The sequence below is a fragment of the Acomys minous genome (assembly GCF_964271855.1).
Source record: "Acomys minous genome assembly, chromosome: 13".
In the NCBI taxonomy this organism is placed as follows: Eukaryota; Metazoa; Chordata; class Mammalia; order Rodentia; family Muridae; genus Acomys; species Acomys minous.
In genome coordinates this window covers 87,707,108-87,730,915 of record NC_140495.1, presented here as the reverse complement: position 1 = coordinate 87,730,915, position 23,808 = coordinate 87,707,108, and the positions used below count along the sequence as shown (strand labels likewise).

General features: G+C 48.1%; 1 protein-coding gene across 1 annotated transcript in view; it reads right to left on the bottom strand.

Annotated features, from left to right (window-relative positions):
• The window catches only part of MICU1 (mitochondrial calcium uptake 1), a 153,972-nt gene that overhangs the window by 1,178 nt on the left and 128,986 nt on the right, over window positions 1–23,808 (bottom strand). The window contains exons 10-11 of the mRNA XM_084753577.1: window positions 21,375–21,483; window positions 1,249–1,338 (exon numbers count right to left, since the gene is read on the bottom strand). Coding sequence (XP_084609703.1) covers window positions 1,249–1,338; window positions 21,375–21,483 — 199 coding nt within the window. The remainder of the gene's footprint in view (window positions 1–1,248; window positions 1,339–21,374; window positions 21,484–23,808) is intronic.

Below are 23,808 nucleotides of genomic sequence, written 5' to 3'. Positions count from 1 at the left end.
CTACCCTGAGGCAGAGAGAGGGTGCTGTGGTGCAGGGGAGCAGTGTGGTTGCTGGAGCACTTCAAGTAGCAAGTTATTAGGACCCCTGGCGTGTGTGTGTGTAAACATGTTCTACCTGCTTCTTACCTCCAAGGTGTCCCTGCTGTCCTTTACTTGGCCATCCTGCTCATCCTTAGCTCTGGCCCTTGAACCTTGACTGATCTGAGTTTATGCATCCTCTCCAAGATGGATCAGACTCTTTATCTCTTCTTTCTTTTTGGTTTTTAAAATTCTGTGTGCATGGGTGTTTGCCTGCATGTATGCACGTCTCATGTGTGCCTGGTGCTGAGGGTCAGAAGGGAATGATCTCTTAGAACTAGAGTAACAGACAGTTGGGGGCTGCTATGTGGGAGTTGGGAACTGAACCCTCTTCCCTGCTGAGCCCAGCTCTTCTCTCCGTTCTCAGCACTTGACATAGCCTGGCCCTCATGATGTTCTGTATGGACAGAGCTGTGCCATGTTCTTTCTAGAGCCGTTAAAACATGTGTGCCCTTCATCTACAAGCAGCACACTGTGTGTATGTGTGTGTATGTGTGTGTGTGTGTGTGTATGGGGAGGGCTGCTAATATTTTTATTTTCCAGAGAAAATTGCATTTCTTTGGGGATCATCAGGATTGCAACTTGGGAAAACACAGTTTCAATCAAGCCATCTCATCAATGTCATTCCTGTTGTCATTTTTTTCCCCCTGAGACCGGGTTTCTCTTAATGTCCTGGCTGTCCTGGATTTGCTTTGTAGACCTGGTTGGGCTCGAACTCACTGAGATCCGCCTGCCTCTGCCTCCCAAGTGCTGGGATTAAAGGTGTGTACCTCCATGCCTGGCCCTGTTGTCATTTTGAAACCCATGTGGTCACTAATTCAAACCCACAGGCGAGGTGGAATTATAGGAAATGGAAAACGTACTGGGTGTGGCAGTGCACTACTTTCATACCAACACTCAGGAGGGAGGCAGAGGCAGGTGCATCACTATGAGTTTGAGATCAGGCTGCCGTATACAGTGAGTTCCAGGCCAGCCCTTATCAACAAAACAAAACAAAAACAACCCAAGGAAGTGGAAAACGCAAACTGGGGCCCAGGGTGGTAACTCTCAAGCTCACAGTATGGAGGGCCAGGCAGCTGCAGAGGCAGATGCGGACATATAAAACCCTCACATAAACAGGAATACAGGCAGGCCCAGCGCTCCCTTTACACTCCGCGGGACCCCACTCACCATCGCAGTCAAAGAGGGCAAACACTACGTCGCACACGTGGTCTGAGAGCTCCACTTTGGCCACTGTCCTGGCCACCTGCTGCATGGTCACTGAGGGAAGGAAATGCTGGGTTAGTGCTGTACAGACACTTCCAATAAACCACTCAAAACCGAGCAACTGTATTTGGGTCATATTTGAGAAAATGAGGCCAGCTGTGGGGGCAGCACCCCTGTAACTTCAGCTAGTGAGGACCATGAGAAGGAGGATCAAAAAGACTCAAGGGCAGCTGGGGCTACACAGTGAGAACCCATGTTGATGAAGGCCATGTTAGGGCACTGAGACAGTTTCAAACAATTGAGATGGGCTGGGCATGTACTCAGTGATGGAGCACATGGGTAGCATGTGCCAGGCCTGGGTTTTAAGCCTCAGTACCCAGCAATGAAGAATTAAGGAAAACAAACAAACAAAAAAACAAAAAGGAAGAAAATGAGAATTTATCCCTCCCTTTTCTTACACCCCAAGATTTTGTTTTGTTTTGTTTTGTGGACAGGGTTTCTCTGTGTATCCTTGGCTGTCCTGGAACTCACTTTATAGACCAGGCTGGTCTCGAACTCACAGAGATACGCTAGACTCTGCATCCCAAGTGCTGGGACTAAAGGTGTGAGCTACCATGCCCAGCATGCCGTGTTTTAAAATTTTAATTTAATATTTTTATTTATTTAAAAAACTTATTTATTATTTATACAGTATTATGCCTGCATGTGTGCCTTCAGGCCAGAAGAGGGCACCAGATCTCATGATAGATGGCTGTGAGCCACCATGTGGTTGCTGAGAACTGAAATCAGGACCTTTGGAAGAACTGCCAGTGTGCTTTCAACCTCTGAGCCATCTCTCCAGCCCCAGCATGCCCTGCTTTTTATGTGGATCAGAACTTGGGTGCTGGGATCTCAACTCAGGTCCTCAGGCTTGCATGGCAGGCACGTTACATCTCGCCAGTCCCAGACAACTTAATTAATCCATTTCTACCAGAGGACTTCCTTCAAGTCAAAGCAGTAGCTAAGGTCTCTGTGGTTTCCTTGTACTGCCAACAAGGTGGCAAATGTCAAGAAAACAAGCAGGCAGCAGGAGGGGTGGGTGTGGAGCCTTAACAGAAGGCTTTTGTTCCTCAGTACCCACACCCCCACCCCAAGTCTTGGGTCTGCGTGTGAACTCTGCTCCAGCCACCTCTTTTACCTGTAACCCCTAGAGACGCAGCACTCCGTCCGTCTCACTAGACCACCACACAGCTTTTATTTATTTTAATTTTTTTGGCCTTAGTAGAGAAGCTCTCCTCTCCTGCCATTTCCCTCCCTGACATTTGCTATGAAATACTAGCAATCATGTGGAATTGGCTTTCCATGAAAGACAAGGCAGGAGGAAGGAGGTAATTTCCGCTGTCTTCTCTCTCATTCATCCTCACGCCTGGCCTGCCTCTGCCTATAAATTACGCTTGCCTACAGTCAGCCCCAAAGTGAAGTAAAACTTGCAGGAAGGAAAAGGGGCTGGAGAGCTGGCTCAGTGGTTAAGAGCACTTGGTGCTCTTGCAGAGGACCCGGGTTTGAGTCCCAGCATCCAACATGATGGTTCATAACCATCAAAACCAGGGGTTCTGAATGCCTCTTTGACATCCTCGGGCACCAGGCCCACACACACACACACACTTGCAGATAGCATATTCATATATGTAAAGTAAATAAATAAATGAATATAAGAGAAGGCAGTGAGCTCTGCTTATGGACTAGCTCATGCAACCATTAGCTTAGACCCCACGGAAGCACTGTGGGCCAGCAATGGCGTCAGTGTGCCTCAGCTATTTCATACTTTAGTATCAGTCCCTCTTAGGGTTTGTCCTGCCATTTTTGCTGTATTTGTTTTCTCACTTTGCATCTGTCACCTCCATATATAGCCGGCACACAGGCAGAACTGTGCTGGGTGTCAGGAGACGGCGCTCTGTGAGGCTCTATTCTGACAACCGCTTGATGGCTTAAGGTTTGCTTTTCTCACATTCAAATCAGAGGGTGCCACAAGGAGGCTGGTGAGGTTGCTTGGCACACAGAGGAGGTTACTGGTGTTTACAGTGTGAGGGTGATGACGATGGGGTAGAAGGATCGGAAATAGCTGAGGCTCTTGCATGGCTGTGCCTCAGTATCCAGAGCCTCTAGTTTGAGGAGGACACGGCTGTTGAGGAAGGTGGAAGAGCCAGTTTCTCCTTCCTGCAGCCTTGGCCACCGCTCAGATCACCCTTGTTTCTAGCCCGTGACTCCCAGTGAAGGAGAGGCCAATGTGTTTTGGAACAAAAAGATTTAGGCAGAACCAACTGTGCTAAGTTTTCCTGTGCCGTGTGCCGGGGATAAACAGAACTACAGTCCCAAGCTTGAGAAACAGCCCCACAGGAGGAACTGACAGCTGCTGACTCCAGGAGTCATTTTGCAAGGAGAGCAGGAACTGCCAGGGGAGCTGCCCTTTACAGGCAGCTCCTAAGGAAGCTTGTTTGATTTTGGGGAGATCCCTTGGGGAGAACAGAATTAGAGTGGAGAAGTGGATATTCTCAAACACTCCCCCCCCCCCCCAAGACAGGGTTTCTCTGTGTAGCCTTGTTTGTCCTGGACTTGCTTTCTAGACCAGGCTGGCCTCGAACTCAAATCAATCCACTCGCGTCTGCCTCCCGAGTGATGGTATTAAAGGCATGTGCCACCACACCGGGCTCTCTTTCAAAGACTTCTAACTGCTCAACTTCCTCCCCCAAACCTGGTGTATGCTAGAGTGCGCTTTCTGCTGGCCACGCCGTTTCCTGCAGGTCCCATCAATCTCAGGGTTTAACTGCTCTAACAACCGCCTTCCTGTTCTCTCCCAAGTCTCCAATTCTCCGCGTCTTGCTATTTTCAGTCTCATCTCTCTCCCCGTGCAGACAGCATTCTGTTCCAATAAACCAGTAAGCAATACCTGAGCGTGCCAGTGAGAGCTCTTGACAGTTTCCACAGAGAAACTCGTTAGGCTGGCATTAAGTGCTTGTAGAGTGGAGATTCCTAGGGACTGTAGCAAGGGCATTCATTACAAGTGCCGCTCCTCACAGGGAAGAGATAGTGGTGGTGCACGCCTTTAATCCCAGCACTCATGAGGCAGAGGCTGGTGGATCACTGTGAGTTCAAGGCCAGCCTGGTCTACAAAGCGAGTCCAGGACAGCCAAGGCTACACAGAGAAAGAAACCCTGTTTCCAAAAACCAAAAAAAGAACAGGACAGAATGGGCCAGCCTGCTGGTGAGCTGTCAAGTTGGGAACTCTTGGAACAAGTGGGATGGCAAAAGATTACAAGCCACTGGGGAGTAGGCTCATTCACACTGTTTTCAACATCTCTGAGTCACAAAGCCATAATTAAATCACAGCGAAGGGAACCTCCCTACCCCCACCCTCCCGGACCTTAACGTTCCTGTGCAGACCTGTTGTTGGTACTGCAACTTGGCCTCCCCTATTTGGTGACCATGATTCTGAAACACAGACTTGGTCTTCTGTGATGTAATTTCCTAGGGCAACCCCCTGGTATTTTGAATCACCATGGAAACAAGCCCCACCCTCCCCATGCACATCTGTGAGGATGTTACTGGTTGAGGTTAGAAGGCACACTCCAAATGTGGTCAGTATAATTCCAAGGGCTGGGGTCCTGGACTGAATAAAAAAGAAGGTGAACTGTGCATAAACATTTATCCCTCGTCTACTTCCTGACTGTGGAGCCAATGCTGCCTCAAGCTCCTGCCCCCATGTTCCCCTGCCCCCTGCCCCCATGCCTCCCTTCCCCCATGCCCCCCTGCCCCATAGACTGTACCTTCAAGCTAGGCCAAAGCAAGCCCCCTCCCCATCCTTATATCTTTCCCTGCCCCCCCTTTCATTTTTTGTACATATGTGAATGTGGTGTGTGCACGGAGGACAGAGGACAACGCTATGGTGTTGGAGGTTCTGCTCTATTACCCTCCTTATTCTGTTGAGGCAAGGCCTCTCACGGAGCCTGGAGCTAAGCTGGTGGCCACTAAGTGCCAGCAACTCTGTCTCTGGCCTCACATGCTAGGGTCGCAGGTGTATGTCGGCCATGCCCAGCCAGATTGAAATTCAAATCCTTGCGCTTGCATAGCGGGTGATATTACTCACTGGCCGTCTCTCCAGCCTCTGGTTTCTCTTGACAGGTATTTTGTCACGGATGAGACAAGTAACTAATACAGTCTGCCCCCCCCCCCATCTCTCTCTCTCTCTCCCTCCCCTCCCCCCGCCCTCGAGACAGGGTTTCTCTGTGTAGCCTTGGCTGTCTTGGACTCGCTTTGTAGACCAGGCTGGCCTTGAACTCACAACTATCCGCATGGCTCTGCCTCCCGAGTGCTGGGATTAAAGGCAGCTTTTTTTCTTTTTCTTTTGACATAAAAGTCCTAATACCCTTGCAAGCAATTGCCAGGCAGGTGTGTCTTTCTGTGTGCTAGTGAGATGACTGGGTGCCGACAGCACACAGGTAGTTTCAAGATGGACTGTGATCTCAGGAAAGACCTGTTGGCATTTTCCAGTTCTGTCATTTAACCTGTTGAGTTGGTCACCAATGGCCATGGAGTTGTTTAGTCATGGCTGTGGAATGAAGCCCCCTAAGATCCTCAGAGCACAGGGTTTGGAGAGCTTTCAGACTGCTGGCATATGGAGGTTCTGGGGTTGGTACGTCCTGGGAGGGTACAGAAGTTCTGTGTTCCTCCTGGACTTCTCCCCGTGTATCTGTATCTGTAGCCTTTGAAACAAACCAACAAACCTAAGTGCTTGCCTGAGTCCTTTGACTCTCACAAATCGGCTGGACCTTGTCTTTAGCAGAGGGCTGGGCAGCACAGATAAGGCAACCTGGGGCTGTGACTAGAGTCTGAAGGCAGCATCAGTCTCAGGGGATGGAGACCCCAACCAGTGGGGCCTGACACTAGCTCCAGGGAGACACATCGGAAAGAAGGGGAAAGAACAGGCTGGGTGTCCAGGTAGAAGTGATCGCTTGCATGTTGCTGGAGGAATCCCTTCACCTTTTACTTTTCAGTTATTTAGTTTTCCAGACAGGGTTTGACTGTGTAGCCCCAGCTGTCATGAACCTTACTATGTAGACCAGGCAGGCCTGAAGTCACAGAGATCTTTCTGCCTATGGCTCTTGAGTGCTGGGATTAAAGGTGTGTACCCATGTGCTGGGATTGAAGGCGTGTGTCCATGTGCTGGGATTGAAGGCGTGTGTCCATGTGCTGGGATTACAGGCATGTATCCATGTGCTAGGTGCCCACATCTTTTGAGCTCACACACAGAGTCTTCTGTGTTGGTCATTCTGCGGTTAGAACAGAGGAGACAACTTCCCCCCTCAGGGAATAATGCTGAGGTGGCTGGGATTTCAGTTTCTCAACTGAAATATGTCCACGTGGAAATAAAGGCCCCAGGAAAGAGAGGCTCAGGTCCCCAAGGGTCACCGATGACATTTCTACTCATCTTCCCAGGGGCCTGTGTCCGCTGAAGATTGGGCTAGGGAGCATCAGTAGAATTTTGCCACTCAGAAATCGGGTGCCATTTGCTCTTACAACTCTGGGCAGTATCTGAGCTAGGCCAGGTTCCTCAGCGGTGGAAAGACTAAGTTTGTATGCTATAATAATATGTCAGAAATTAGGTTACATATAATTTTTTTCAAAGCTTTATTTATTTATTATGTATACAATGTTCTATCTGCATGTACAGAGGGCACCAGATCTCATTACAGATGATTATGAGCCACCATGTGGTTGCTGGGAATTGAACTCAGGACCTTTGGAAGAGCAGCCAGTGCTCTTACCCTCTGAGCCATCTCTCCAGCTCTAGGCTACATATAAGTAACCACACAGTGGCCATGTGGGAGAGCTCGGGAGTGACAGACCTCACATGTATATACAGAACATAGAACCAAGGACTTGGAGCTGGACGAGACAGAGATGAGGTGATGAGAGCTCCAGGGAACCTATGTGACTTGCCAGGGTCACAAAGCTAGTGGCCACTGGGTCTATAATGTCCCACTGCTCTTTCCCTGTACACACTTGACCTCTTATCTGGCCAGCACCAGTTCCTTACTAAAGGGACAGAGCCCAGATGAATGAAAAGCTCAGTTAGGGCATCCTCAGCACTTTTGTCAGGTATGAGTGACAGCCAGGACAGGAGGGTCCCACTGTGCTCTGCAGTGAGGGGCGCTAGTCATGCCCTTGGAATGCATGTTGACAACTGAGGGCACAATGAAACAATGGCACCCTGGAGAGCACAAGTCACTAAGGTGGCCCGGGGAGGGAGGCTGTTCTTTTGGGTGGCCTCTGAGTGTGCGACCCATCCTCCTGCAGAGGTGTGTGGAAAGGTGACCCCCACCCCACCCCAGGTTACGGTGATGTCCTGAGCTGTTCTGTCATGTGATTAGTCATGCACTACTGGGCTGCAGAGGAGAAAATGAAAAGAGCTGGCTTGTGCTTGCCAAGGTTAGGTGGGGGAGGGGAATGCTGCTTCAGCCCTGGGAAGCCTTGCTTCTTTCTACACAGGATTCTTTGTGCATGTGACTTTTGTTTTGCTTTTGTTTTTGTTTTTGGTAACATCTTCCAAGGCACTCTGGTAGCTATAACACACACACCCCAACACAGTTTTGGGGTGAGTTGTGGGGAGAAGGATAGCCTTTAGGAGAGCTAACGATGGAAGGTGCAAAGACCAATGCAGCATCGCAGTATCCTAGCAATAAGAGGACCGCTCCCTGCTCTGCTCCCCGCTCCCTGCTCTGCTCCCCGCTCTGCGTGGTACTGCCAGCTCTGCATGGTACTTCCAGCACAGGCTGCTGTGTGGTCAGGCTGCCTGCCTGTCAGAGGTGACACAGTTGGTCCTGCTCCCTAGCTAACAGTGAGTGCTACCAAGAACAACTGCAGTCCAGTTCCCTGAACCTCAGGTGTGGTCATGTCAGAGGTCTGCCTCAATGGACTCCTTGCTTTGAAACTGGCTCAGACTAACTTAATTGTAAGGTTTATCGTGTTGTCCAGTATTGTGTCGTCCAGTATTGTGTCGCCCAGTGTTGTGTTGGGCTTCCCTGAGAATCCTATCACATCTTATCTAAAAACGGCAAGAGGTGGTTTTTGTTTTGTTTTGTTTTTGTTTGGTTTTGTTTTATAAAGGTGTGCTGTTGGGTGGTCTCAAACTGGTCCCCATGGGCCGCCTGCCTTAGCCTTCTGAGTCCTGTGACTGTAGGCGTGTTCCACCCTGCCTGGCTCCAGACAAGTGTGTCTATGAGCACTGTTAGGCAGTCAAGATTTTCAGCTGAAACACTAGAGGACAGTCCCAATTTAGAAGGGGACAGCACATGCACTAGAGAAAAGAGAGCAGGGCGTGGTGGCGCACGCCTTTAATCCCAGCACGCCTTTAATCGGGAGGCAGAGGCAGGTGGATCGCTGTGAGGCCAGCCTGGTCTACAAAGTGAGTCTAGGACAGCCAAGGCTACACAGAGAAACCCTGTCTCAAACAACAACAACAACGACAACCACGGAGAAAAGCCTGACTAGCTGACCCACACGGATCACAATGACACACTAGTGTTTGGGAAATGAGTGCCGAGGCAGACTGCTTTCCACCTGTGGGGGTATCAGGTGATGCAGGATGGAGAAGTCAGTGTGACTCAAAGCAGAAAGGGGCAAAAGCCTGACTTAAGAGCTGGACCTTACAGTGTAGAGGGGGCAGACATACTGGGAGGGACTTCATTAGAGGGCAGTCAAGTGCTCTTAGTGAGGGAACCTAAAAAGCCAGGTCTTATTTTGAGCCCAACAGATACCTGCAACCCCCCAACACACACCGAGAAGGGGCCTTGCAGGGTGACCTCAAATTCCTGGATCCCCCTGCCTCAGACTCCTCCTCCTCCTCTTTTCTTTTTTCGGGACAGTTTCTCTGGGTAGCCCTGGCTGTCCTAGAACTAGCTCCGTAGGCCAGGCTGGCCTCGAACTCACTGAGAGCTATCTGCTGCTACCTTTTGAGCTCTGGGATTAAAGGCATGCACTACCACTACCTGGCTTGCCTCAGCCTTCTGAGTTCTGGGATTAGAAGTGTGAGCCACTATGTCTGGTTAGAAAGTTATTTTTGGTTAGGTAATACATCCACCTATTTCAAAATTTAAATGGTGTGAGAAAGGAGTCTCTCAGCTCTGTGCATCTCTTTACTGCTGAGAGGCAACCAGCGGCACCTCTCTCTGACATATATATGCACATAAAAGATTTACTCTTCCTCTCTACCCCTCTCCATGAAACAGCAACATAGCCAACAGCACTGTGCTTGGCTCACTCAGCACCTGACTGAGGTAATTCCATCCCAGAATGTGCAAACAGCACCCTGTGAGGGCTGCAGAGTGAGCACTCCACCCACAGGATGGCTGCGACTGGCTGAGCGAGTTCCTTTATTCTATCCTCATCTGTGAAGGCTCCTCCTTCATAAACTGTGCCCTTGATGGACTGTGATTCTTGCCTCACTGAAGTCCGACTCTGATGGCTGAACTGGGTGCAGACACGTTTTAAGGCAGTGTGTCCAATCAGCCTGAAGGGCTCCTGCTGCTCACCGTGGTAAACCTTGACATCTCCAGGCGCCCCCCCCATCCCCGTGTGTGTGTGTGTGTGTGTGTGTGTGTGTGCGAGCGCGCGTGCATGCGTGCGTGCGTGCGTGGGAGTGCACGTGCCTTCAGAGGCAGAGGCATCAGATCCCTTCGGAGCTGGATTACAGGTAGTGCTGAGCCGCTGAATATGGGCGCTGGGAATCAAACCCAGGTCCCTGTGAGATCTCTAAGTATTCTTAGTTGCTGAGCCATCTCTTTAGCCCTGAAAAGATTTTTTTGTTTTTCAAGACAGGGTTTCTCTGTCCTGGACTTGCTCTGTAGATCAGGCTGGCCTCAAACTCATATCAATCCGCCTGCCTCTGCCTCCCAGAGCGCTGGGATTACAGGCGTGTGCCAATGCACCTGGCTCCCTAAAAGATTTTTATAAACATTCATTTGGCTGGGCATGGTGGCGCACGCCTTTAATCCCAGCACTTGGGAGGCAGAGGCAGGTGGATCTCTGTGAGTTTGAGGCCAGCCTGGTCTACAAAGTGAGTCCAGGACAGCCAAGGCTACGCAGAGAGACCCAGTCTTGAAAAACCAAAACCAAACCAAACCAAAATTTAGTTATTGTGTGAATGTATGTGTTCATGTGTGTGAGTACATGTGTGACTGTGTGTGTGTATGTGCGTGTGTCAACCTTAGCATGTGTGCAGAGATTGAAAGAAAACTTGTAGCAATTGCTTCTCTCAGTAGGGCGGTGGTAGCGCATGCCTTTGATCCCAGCACTTGGGAGACAGAGGCAGGTGGATAGCTGTGAGTTTGTGGCCTACAAAGTGAGTCCAGGACAGCCAAGGCTACACAGAGAAAACCCTGTCTTGAAAAACCAAAATAGGAATCCCTTCTCTCTTTCCATCATGTGGGGCTGGGGATTGAACTCATGTCATCAGGCTTAGCAGCAAGCACCCTTAACTCTACATGTCACCAGTCTTTTCTGGTCTGCTCCTCAGTGGACTATAATGTTGGCTGACTTTGCCTTCACCTCCTTGAATGTTGGCAGTTTACTTTCCTCTACTCTCCCATCAGTAGTAATGAATTCATCACTGAGGCATCTCTTCTCCTCAGGGCTTAGAGCATCTAAAAAGCCATCATAGATGCACAGTGATGTAGTTAAGGCAGAATCAATCTTTAGAATGCTAAGTGACTTTAAATTTGGGACAATAAGCCAGGTCTTTGCATGGCAAATGCCTCCTAAAGCAAACATTTATTTTAGATTCTGAGTTTCTTTGCCCACACTGTGAATAATTTTACTTTAAAATTTGATGACTTTGTCTTAGACGAGCGGAGTTCTGGCCAGCGTTCCCCTTCACAAAACGACGTTTTCACAAGATGCAACGAAGAGGCTGTGAGGGGACCCTTTCCACACATTGCAGACTTTATCAGCAGTGGCTCCTTTATGTTCATGATCCCTTCCCCACGCATGTCTGTGACAATGCCACCTCCACGCTCCAGCTAGGCTGTGTGGGAGATCCCTGCTTTGAATATTCTTCTCTTTCTGTTGTCATATGAAAGTATTGTGCCTCTTTTTTAAAAATAAAAAATTTTGTATTATTACACAGGTTTGGGTGTTTTGCCTGCAGATCTGTGCACCATATGCACGCCTGGTGCCTCCTGCGAAGAGGGTGTCAGGTCCCCTGGAACTGGAGTTACAGATGGGTGTGAGCCACCACATGGGTGCTGGGAACCCAGGTCCTCTGGAAGAGCAGCCATCTCTTCAGCCTGGAGTCCCCCCCCCCCCTTCCTTCTTGATTTTGGGACAGGGTCTCTCTGTGTAGCCTTGCCTGTCCTGGTCCCTCTGTAGACCAGGCTGGCCTCAGAGACCCACCTGCCTCTGCCTCCTGAGTGCTAGGATTGAGGTCATGCGCCACCACCGCGCAGCTTGGAGTCTTTTCTAACATCCCAGGTCCTTCTGATTTCTATGTGCTAAGGAGAGCACTGGTGTGATGTTCAGAGCCTGCGTTTCTGTCTTGTTTTGTACCACATTAGCTGTGATTTGCATAAGTCATTTTCCTTCATAGTGAATGATTTTTATTGTAGGTTAAGAGCAATAAATAAAGTAGGAGTTTAAACAAAACAATTTTTTAAACTCCCAGTCCTAAAACTTTATAACTGCCATGTTGTTTTCTTTTTCTTTTTAAAGATATAATAGTTTTAGTCAGTTACAATGTCCATATCTTAGGAAGCCTTCAAAGAAGAAACTAGGGGGATGGCTCAGCAGTGTGCGCTGCTCTTCCGGAGGACTCAAATTCAGCTCTAAGGGATTGGATGCCCTCTTTTGACCTCCGTGGGCATTTACTCACACGCATATACCTTTTCCCACCCTCCATAATTTTTAAAAAGTCTTTTAAAAGAGGGCTGGAGAGATGGCTCAGTGGTTAAGAGCACTGTCTGCTCTTCCAGAGGTCCTGAGTTCAATTCCCAGCAACCACGTGGTGGCTCGCACCATCTGTAATGTGATAGGATGCCCTCTTCTGGGATACATTATCATATACATAAAATAAGTGAATAAATCTTAAAAAAAAAAAAGATCTGAGCAGAGGGGCTGGGAAGGTGTCTCAGTGGTTGAGTGTGCTGGCTGTTCCTCCAGAGGATCCAGTTTTAGGACCCAGGTTCGAATCCTAGAGTCCCCATATGGCAGATCACAGATCATAACCCTCTGTACCATAGCCTCTTCTGACCTCTACGTGCACTAGGCATGCATGTGGTGCATAGACATTCATGTAGGACATACATGCAAGCAAAACACCCAAATCCTGTAAAATAAAATTAAATCTGAAAAGCAAACCAAAACTATACGACAAGATCTGAGCAGAGCCCCAGAAGGCTGCACCTAGGCTCCTGCTGGCTGCAGCCACCAACTGCGCTGACTTTCAGCTGCAGAGCCTGGGGCACAGTATTTATGACTGGGAATGGCCCAGGCTCCTCCAGTCACACTTTATATATAGCTGCCCTCAGTCTTTAGGTGTGCTTTATACCTTTGTACAGCCAGAGCACCAAGCTGCAGAAATGAGACGGTAGAGGTACTAGCCAAGGTCTAATTAAGTTTTAAATTTTCTAAAAAGGAAATAAAAGCTGCCACTTTCTCTTTTGGGAATCCAATAGCATTTCTCTGACTTTAAATACATCTGATAATTATAAATTAGTCCATTTTCATGTGGATTTGCACATGACTCTGGGCTATATCATGATGGGTCTTCATTTCATCGTCATTCCCCCTGGATTTACAGTCACCTAGGAGACACAGCTCTGGGTGTGTCCGTGAGAAGGTTTAACTGGGGATGGAAGACCCGCCCAATAGGTTGGGCCGGAATAAAAAGTCAGAAGGAGGAAGTGAGTTGAGCAGTTGTGCTCACCCCTTCCTGCTTCCTGACTGTGGCCTTGACGTGACCCTTCCTACCACCACAGCTAGAACCCCCACTGTGACCCACTGCATCCTCTCAAACTGTCAGCTAATAACAAAGGACCCCCCCTTCTGGCCTCTGCCGGTACTGCACGTACACACATGCAGGCAAAAATGCCCATAAAACAAACAAATACACACATTAAAAAAGTAACTATAGATCTATTTCCTCAAAGAACAAAAGCAGACTACAATTGCTTCAAAATTGGTCTTTTAAGATTTTTAACAATTATTTTTATTTTTGTGGTATTGAGGACCAAACCTAGGGTTTCTGGCATGGTGGTAGTGGTAGTGGTCCACTGGCAAATTATATCCTTGGCATTTATTTAAGGACTTTATGGAGCTGTCACAGCAGGGGGTGGTTTTTTCTGGTCACCCTTGATAAGTGTGGAGATGGAAGAGGGCCAGGTGATGGTATACTGAGTCAAGGAAGCCCAGTCAGCACCATCTCTTCCATTTACCCAGAGCCTTGGGGATAAGGTCTGTAACATCACCATCCCTGAAGCAGGGACCTAAGGTTTTAAGAACTTAGATGTCGCCAGGTGTGGTGGTGCACTCTGGAGGCAGAGGCAGGTGGATTGCTGTGAGTTCAAGGCTGGCCTGAAATACAAAGTGAGCCCAGGACAGCCAAGGCTAAGATAGAGAGACCCTGTCTTGAACAACAAACAAAAGAAGAAGAAGAAGAAGAAGAAGAAGAAGAAGAAGAAGAAGAAGAAGAAGAAGAAGAAGAAGAAGAAGAAGAAGAAGGAAAAGAAGAAGAAGAAGAAGAAGAAGGAGGAGGAGGAGGAGAAGGAGAAGGAGAAGGAGAAGGAGAAGGAGAAGGAGAAGGAGAAGAAGAAGAAGAAGAAGAAGAAGAAGAAGAAGAAGAAGAAGAAGACGAAGACAACCTTAGATGACTTGACTTGTTCAACATCACTTAGAAGGGGACCAAACCCAGGGACTAGTGGAACTAACTACTGAGCTCAGTTCCTGTTTCGACTAATGAAGAGCAAGAATTGAACTTCAGGGTTGAGTAGCAAAGCAGAGTTTATGCTTAGCGTGACTTCTTGCACACATTTAGCTTTCAGCGTGTTAGATATCAGAGTTGTACCCACAAATGCAGCAAGGCGCCGGCACACCAGTGAGTGGTGGTGGTGACAAATGGTCAGATCACAGGGGTTGGGGGATCTGTGCATGTGGGCTGGGATGTGGCTCAGTTAACAGAGGGCTTGCCTCGCATGCAAGGAGCCCGGACCCACATAAAACTAGGTGTGGAGCTGGGTGGTGGCGGGCACGCCTTTAATCCCAGCACTTGGGAGGCAGAGGCAGAGGCAGGTAGATCTCTGTGAGTTCGAGGCCAGCCTGGTCTACAAAGTGAGTCCAGGACAGCCAAGGCTACACAGAGAAACCCTGTCTCAAAAAACAAACAAACAAACAAACAAACAAAACAAAAACAAAAACAAATCCAAAAATCAAAAAGACTATGTGTGGTGGCACACACCTGCAATCCCAGCACTTGGCAGGCGGGGGGAAGACCAGAAGTTCAAGCTCACTCTTCTTGGCTATATAATGCATTTGAGGTCAGCCAGGGCTATGTGAGACTCTGGGTTAAAACAAATTCCGCTTCTGTGTCCTGTGTCACACGCTGGATGTGCTTTTGGCTGTAATCTGATGGCTCTCCAGTGGGCTACCAACTTTTCCTGGGACACGACCGTAGGCGGCTATGTTTTGGTTGCCATGTGAAAAGCGACGAGGTTAGAAAGACAAGGAACATAGATGTGTTGACTGAGGTATTCCTCCATGAGAAATGAAGGTAGACTAGGCCACCCCAGGACTCTACCACTGTAAGGCGAGCACTAAGGGTGCCAGAGAGTAGGGGAACCTGCTCCTAGGGGAAACGACAACTCCCAGACTTGGGAGAAGGACACCACTTCCCAAAAGCCATAGCAGGAGAGCTTAATTCTTACCCTAAAGGTGGCTGACTTATTTGGAAGGCTGAGGAGGCACAGGGACTGTCATGATATGAGGCTGGTTCGGGTTAGAGAAGAAGGCCTAGACTTACCCTTGCCCCACTATGTTTGCCCAGCTAAGGCAACTGGAGAGAAGCAGCCGAGAGCTTGTCTCCTGGAGGCTGCCATGACTGGGGCTCCCAGTGGTGGACCTGCACTGCGTTCTGTACTCAAGACTCCAAATGAATCTTGAAATATGCAGAGAGGTGAGACGATGGTATGGGGTTAAGGAGATGCCATTTTATGTCTTGACTCTATCAGGGCTTTGCTGTGCAGCTGTGAGCAAGAAGTTTCCTTTTTTATTCCCATACCCATCAAAAGGGGGTAACAGCATCTCCGCAGTCTGGGTTTTAAGGACCAGAGAGAATGTACACAAAGCACTTAGTACTGTGGCTGTCATGGAAGCTGCTGTGAACTCCTGATGTGCAGCGGCATCAGAGGCTGTGAAGAAGCAGCACGACAGAGCACCCTCGGTCCTCACAAGGTACCATCGTGTCTGTCTAACATGTCTGCACAGAACGTGAGGGCTGCTTATGAGCTAGGAACTGCTTACTACACCAGTGATGTCCGACTTCCCCAACAACTCAGGAGGGATCTAAAGTGCAAAAGATTGAAGTCTTTACCCTAAATATTAGATTCACAGAGTTTGACCCCACAGGGGTTCTCAGAGGTTATCCTTGTGGTCCAAGTCACTTTAGACACAAAAGAAACTGGAATCATTTGATGATGAGAACGGTACTTCAAAGGTCACCTTGGGGCTGCCAAGAGCATCTTGGCAGAGTTACATCATGGTCTTGATATTTATTCTCTTGTTCTACAGAGTGGTGGGGAGAGGCTTGGGGTGGTGACAGTGCACACCTGCAATCCCAGAACTCGGGAGGCAGAGGCAGGTGGAGCTCTAGCGTTCAAGGCCAACCTGGTCTATAGAGGGAGCCCCAGGACAGCCAAGGCTACACAGTGAGACCTTATCCCAAAATAGAAAGATGGAAAAAAAAAATTAAGGATAACTTTTTTGTTGTTGGTTTTTGTTTGGTTTGGTTTTTTTGGTGTTTTGAGACAGGGTTTCTCTGTATAGCCTAGACTCACTTTGTAGACCAGGCTGGCCTTGAATTCACAGGATCTGCCTGCCTCTTCCTACCGAGTGCTGGGATTAAAGGTATGCACCACCACACCCGGCAAGGATAACTTTTAAATGAGCTTTCAATCTAAGGAGATATGTGTAGAGTCTGAGTAACAAAGGCAGTAGCCACTATTTGTGATTATTTTCATGTACTGCACTTCAGAGTACATGGGGGACACACAGGACTCACATGATTACCACGTCTACTACCCTGAGGGGCTTGCTACCGGCTCCTATACCTGGAAACCTTCTCTCCTGGCAAAGCGGACATGCTTTGAGATTTAAGAGGCCATAGCTCATTCCTACGCTTCAACTTGAATTCACCCACTTCATCACAGGGAGGCACGGTGGGGGGTGGGGGGGTGGGGGGTGGAGGGGCTGGGGAGGGGGTAAGAGAAGGCATGTTCGCTTTCCCATGACCTTCGTCAGCAGGTTACTTACATGATTCACACAGCCTGTCAGAGGCAATGCAGCTAATCCTACGTGTAGGAAGGAACGCTAGAGCTCGCTGTCCCTAAGTACTAAATGAGAGACGACCCACAGAGAAAATCCAGTCTTTCCTGGAGACCATGTGCTTGTTCAGAAGGTCAGAAGTCACTGGGGTCACTTCATTCTTATCTGAGTTGTTACCACATAGCCCACACAAGCCAGAATAATAACAATAACCTCAACGAAACTTCCAGTATGAGGACTGGATCGTGTTCTTTGATGGTGCATCCATCAGTGTCCCTGCTGCCTGTCTGCACCTCTGGAAATGTTCAGGGGAGCTTTAATTTAATCTGTAAGGTACTAAAGGTTATTCTGGAGCAAATCAAGCCTGGCACCCCTCCTTTGGGGATGAGTAGCAAATATTAGCATATTAAAAGCCAGCAGGGGCAGCGCTTAGAGAGAAGTTCTGTGCTATGCTGGCATTTTCCAAACTTATTTATACCATGGAGCACTATTCTTTGCAAACCTAGGGAGGACTCATTACCACATCGATTACAGTGGTGCTTGGGAAACTCTGCTCAATTATGTTTCAGCGTTGGCTTGTAAGCTCTAAAGCTGCCAAGGAAGAAATGGTGCCAGGGCCTTGGAAAGATGCCAGTGTCTGAAGGTCGTGACCTTTCTAGAAAAAAAAGAGGACAGCTGCATCGAGGGCAGTGAGGAATCAGAAGAGGCTGGGCAGCGAGCGCACCTTCGACCCTGCTAGGTTCCCGTGTGTCGGGGCTCCACTCCTGTCCCCACGTCCTATTGCTCAGTAGCACTCAGCACACTGACCGGAATTCCTGTGAGCTTCTTGAAGGCTAGAACCCCCATGCCTAGCACAGGGCCTGTGCTGCTGGCAGAATAAACAAATGAGCAGCATCAGACTATGGTCATCTTGTCCAACTTCATAACATGACCTTTAGTAAATGTGCAAGGTGACAGTGTTTTCTGTACATGTTGAGAGGACCTGGACATTGCTAAAAGGCCTGTGGTTACATAGGCTCCACCGGCACCAGCAATCCCAGTTAGAGTCACGAAGCCACAGATAGGATTCCCCTAGAGGCCCTTAAAGAGCCTGCGAGCTCTTCCTCAAGGCTGCCACCATTTTGTATGGACGGCTGACCCTTACATGCAGGCTGTTTCTGCAGAATAAACACTCTGTTTTTACACACTATCTGACCCTTACAATACGTCCTTACGACCCCCATGACTTATATATCTTCATCCTTACTTTCAACACATAGAAAGAGCCCAATGCTACCAAGCTAGGAAATGACAGCAGCCAAGACAAGCTCAGGCAGCATGACATCAGTGCCTGGGGTCTTGGGAGACAGGGTCTCCTGTAGCCCTGGCGGTGGCGGTGGCGGTTTAAACTAACTATGTAGCCGAGGCCGACCTTGAAATTCTCATCCTGACTGTACTTCCAAATGCTGGGACATCACTCATGGGTTACCATGTGGTGCTGGGGACCAAACTCAGAGCTTGGCACCTGGTAGGCAAGGACATCCCCAGCCTTAGAGGGTGTTCTTTTTTTTTTTTTCTCAAAGATTTATTTATTTATTATTGTGTATACAGTGCTCTGCTTGCATGTACTCCTGCAAGCCAGAAGAGGGCGCCATATCATATTACAGATGGTTGTGAGCCACTATGTGGTTGCTGGGAATTGAACTTGGGACCTTTGGAAGAGCAGGCGGTGCTCTTAACCACTGAGCCATCTCTTAGAGGGCATTCTTAAGCCCCACACCATTTTTCCTTTTTTCTAGGGTTCATCTCAGTACTAGAAGTTACACAGTTCTGGGTGAGAAGAGGAAAGGCCTGTAATTCATGGGGAGTTATTGCCCTAGACATGAACATTACATGAGGAAGACACAAGAATTTAGCCAGGCAGCAGATGTGCAAGCCCACACACAAACTCAGCGAGAGATGCCGCAACAGAGAACGGGATGGTGTGACACTGGGTTTTTCTCTGGGCAGCCCTGGCTGCCCCAGAACTTGCTCTGTAGACCAGGCTGGCCTTGAACTGAGATCTGCCTGCCTCTGCCTCCTGAGTGTTGGGATTAAAAGCATACACCACCGCACCCAGCTGACATTTTTTTTTTTTAAATAGCAGTCCTGGGACACAAATGCATGTGGTTCATTTTGTTACTCAGCATGAAGCTAGGCCTTATCCCTTTGATGTCTACCAATGTATGTTCAACAGATCCAATGTAGAACATATAAAGCAAACCAAGGAGTCAATGACACAGCACCGCAGGCCTGAAAGCTAAGTGTATGCTGCATGTCAGGCATGGCTTCCAGATGTAATAGTGAGTACCAGAGGCCCGCCATCTTACTCAGGAAATGGCCCAAAGTCATTTGAAAGGAACTCCCCCCTCCACCTTTTTAATCACGGGGTTGCATTTCTCTTCGTTACCGCTACCCTGAATCATTCCATTTTGTACACCCTATAATTTAACACGGATAGTGATTCATCTGTACGGTTTCTTTAAGTGGCTCTGTTGGCTTTAGTTGAGGGGGGGGAACATAGAGGCACTTATTAATTCTATTTTTGCAACTTCTGACTTTAAATCTTACGCCTTTGGATTTGTACACGCTATCTAATCTAACCCTGCCTCGGGAGACGGCAGCCTAGCCAAAGCTGCTCTGGAAGAAGGAAGGGCGTGGTGCTGCCTCGCCATGACATCCCCACCATGCTTCCCCAGAGAGATGAGAGGAGGCGTTATTTTAAGCAAACAAGTGCTTTTTTTTTTTTTAAAGCTCTATGGCTAGATTAAAATAAAAGGCATCCAGATCAGAAAGGGAAAAGTAAAATGAGTTCTGGCTGCAAGTAGGGTGATCTCATTTGTCTTCCTAGCTTTACTGACATACAGCTGACACAGAATTGTGCATTTAAGGGGCTCAACATGACGCCCATTATACTGCAATTAGCCTAATTAGTGTTTTTTTTTCTTTTCTTTTCTATTTACATAGAGGCTTGCTATGTAACTTAGGCTGGTCTTGAATTCATGATTCTCCTGCCTCAGCCTACTACAGGTGTGGACCACCATGTTCACTTTCCAAATCAATATTTTTCTCTCTTTAGGTGTGTGTGTGTGTGTGTGTGTGTGTGTGTGTGTTCAGCATTTAGCATTTCCTTTAGCAAATCCAAGCCTATGATACAGTGTTAGTGACTTAGTCACCATTAGTAACCAGTTTTCCAGGACCCTCATCCTGCGTGTAACTCGAGCTTTGACCCCTTTGACCCCTTTGACCCCTCTTCCCACTTACCCCACTCCTGGACCCTGTAGCAACCACCATTCGAGTCTATTCCTATGAGTTTGGTTAGTTTTCAGATTTCGCATGTAAGTTAGAGCCATGATCTTCCATTAAGAAAAAGTAAATATGACCAGGCGTGGTGGCGCACGCCTTTAATCCCAGCACTCGGGAGGCAGAGGCGGGCAGATTGCTTTGAGTTTGAGGCCAGCCTGGTCTACAAAGTGAGTCCAGGACAGCCCAGGCTAACACAGAGAGACCCTGTCTCGGAAAAAAAAAAAAAAAAAAAAAAAGAAAAGAAAAAGTAAATATGAAGGGATCTTTTGAAAGATGCTAAACAGGCAAGACTGTGTTTCTAAAACCGAAGTTGTTGCTTTGGGCGGATGTAAGGGGATGCATCGCGGCATCTGGCAATGCATGCGCAGTCTAAATGTAACGAGAGTTTATCACAGTACAGTGAGAAAGGAACTTCAGGAGCCAAGATGAATATCTAGGTATTCAAGAATAGACGAAAAGCACCTAAAATGGAAAATATGTGGGTAAATTTAAAAGACTTGTTTTTCCTTCTCAATTTTTTTTTGTTGGGGCGGGGGGGGGGGAGCGGGGGGGGGGCGCGCTTTTTTTGAGACAGGGTTTGTCTGTATAGCCTTGGCTGTGTTGGGCTCGCTTTGTAGACCAGGCTGGCCTAGAACTCACAGAGATCTGCCTGTCTCTGCCTCCCGAGTACTGGGATTAAAGGCATGTGCCACCATGCAGGGCCTCCTTCTCAATTCTTAAAAAAATGTAACTGTTGAAAGCAAAGATAGTAACCAGCCTGCTTTTTCATCAAAGACCATGCTAGCTGAGTGACTGGCTTGGAGGAGAAAGGTTTGAAAGCTCTACCTTGCTTCACACCTGCTTCCAGGCTAACCACAGTGGCAGTCTCCCCTGTCGGCAGCACAGCCAAATGCATGTGCTGAGCTTGGGCGAAGTGCACAGCTCATTTAAGGCCAACACAAGAGGACAAACCACTGGCTGCTGGTGGCGAATGCCTGTAGTTGCAGCACATGGGAAGCAGAGGCAGGGTTCTGAGTTCGAGGCCAGCCTGGTCTACAGAGTGAGTTCCAGGACAGCCAGGACTACACAGAAACCCTGTCCTGAAACAAAACGAACAACAAACCAAAGGACAATGCTAAGGAAATCTGACATTTTAAAGTGAAGCATCTATCCAGCAAGTACACATTAGTGCTCAGAGCTTTGAAAGACAAGTTCCGGTTCATTACCTTTATCGAGAGATGCTCCGGCCATGTGGTAAAAGCTCAGGGCGGTGTCCACGTCATTAATGTTCTTCAAGAAAGTGAAGAAATTCTCCACCTCCTGGAAAGTCAGGCCCTGAAATAGGAGTGACAGCAAGATAAAGTGGAGCCCGTGGCAAACAAAGCAAAGGCAGTGTGAAACCCAGCAGGAAACACACTCCCCATCTTACAGACACCAGCAGCTGTGCACACCATAGGACAAAACTGTAGAGCAGTGGGTCTCAACCTTCCTGATGCTGCGACCCCTTGCTACAGTTCCTCATGGTGTGGTGATCCCCAATCATAAAACTATTTTCGTTGTCACTTCATCACTGTAACTTTGCTACTTCTATGAACTGTAATATAAATATGTTTTCTGATGGTCTTGGGTGACCCCCGTGGAAGGGTTGTTTGACCCCATAGGCTGAGAACCCTGAGGAGAGCGGCTGGCTAACTGCTTCGCCCTCCCATGTAGAACCTGACAGAAAGCTGTTTGCTGTGATGGCTGGGCATGCTTAACTATGCTTTCCAACCAGCCACATTGTTTGCTGTACTTCCTAAGTGGGTTGTGGCTACTTTGCCTGATACACCTCTTTAGAAGGAAAATTGAGTTAGGCCTTCCGTGTAACAGTCTGCTCACAGAATCACCAAAGTCGAGGACATACGAGGGAGGGAAGGGTTTGGTACTTAGTGAAACCCCAGCACTGACAAAGGAAAGCGGTTCACGATCTCCATTTAAAAGCTCCAGGAGATGCTGGGCGGTTGTGGTGGTGCCCTGAGGCAGGTGGATCTCTGTGAGTTCAAGGCCAGCATGGTCTACAGAGCAAGTTCCAGGACAGCCAGAGCTAAACAGAGAAATCCTGTCTTGAAATGGTGCATCATGAGGACCCTGATGACATGCACTGGAAGAGGACATTCTTCTCAGAAGCTGGTCAAAGCTGTGCTCATCTTAGCCGGGCGTGGTGGCGCATGCCTTTAATCCCAGCACTCGGGAGGCAGAGGCGGGCGGATCGCTGTGAGTTCGAGGCCAGCCTGGTCTACAAAGTGAGTCCAGGACAGCCAAGGCTAACACAGAGAGACCCTGTCTCAAAAAACCAAAAAAAAAAAAAAAAAAAAAAAAAAAAAAAAAAAAGCTGTGCTCATCTTAACGACACTCTCTATGACAACTCAGGAAAGCAGCTCTCCACAGCAGGACCCCCTGGAGCTCCTTCCAGGAGGGGAGAGTGACCTACTTGCTTTCCCCAGTGTTGCACATATCACGCGTGACAACAACCAAGGCAGAAGTGGAACACTGGGGAATGCCCTGGGCATTGTCAAAGCAGCCACAGGGCCCTAGCAGACTGCACATGTTGGCTAGCTTCTATGCGTGCTGGTACTTCAGGTCTCGGTCCCTGCACTACAGGGCCCAGGAGCACAGTTATGAGGAAGCTGGGACACAGATCATCTTTCCTAGCACTCCCCAAGCTGGGCCAGCTGGGTTTTTCTTTCTTTCTTTTTTTTTTTTAAAGATTTATTTATTTTTTTATTTATTGCATATGAGTGCTTTATCTGCAGAAGAGGGTGTTAGATCACATTATAGATGGTTGTGAGCCATCATGTGGTTGCTAGGATTGAACTCAGGACCTCTGGAAGGGCAGGCTGAGCCATCTCTCCAGCCCTCTTTCTTTCTTTCTTTCTTTCTTTCTTTCTTTCTTTCTTTCTTTTTGATATTAGATGAGTAGTTTATTTAATGAGCATGGAGGGAAAAGGAAAGGGGGAGGGGTACCCCCAGAGAGAGAGAGACAGAGAGGAAAGGGTAAGCCAGCTGGGTCTTTCTTATCGCATCAAACAGAGGGCTGCAACTCTGGGTGTATGATTATGTCACGTGATTTTCTGTCATTATTTCCCTTTGGAGAATCAGAGAATTTAAAGGTATTTTACTGTACAATATGATGACTCTTAAGGGTGCATAAAATACAAACATCTAAATTTAAGAAGCTGTTATTAAATTAGTACCCACAGGGTCTCCATTTGGGTCAAGGAACCTATTAGATTCCTCCCCACTGCATGCCATTTTCCAGTCAGGAGTTCCCACCACCCGTATTCCCAATAACAATCACCATATGATTTTAGGGGATTCCTTTCCATTAAAACAAAACAAAACAAACAAAAACAACAAAAGCCAGTGCTGGTGCCTTAAACAGAGCTTCCCTTAGACTATTTTTGAACTTTATTCCATGCTTTTGCTTACCTATAGTTTATTCTTTAGTTTTTTATTTTTATTTTTTTACTTACTTACTTAATTTTGGTTTTTTTGAGACAGGGTTTCTTTGTGTAGCCTTGGCTGTTCTAGACTCACTTTGTAGACCAGGCTGGCCTCGAACTCACAGTGATCCACCTGCCTCTGCCTCCCAAGTGCTGGGATTAGAGATGTGCACCACCA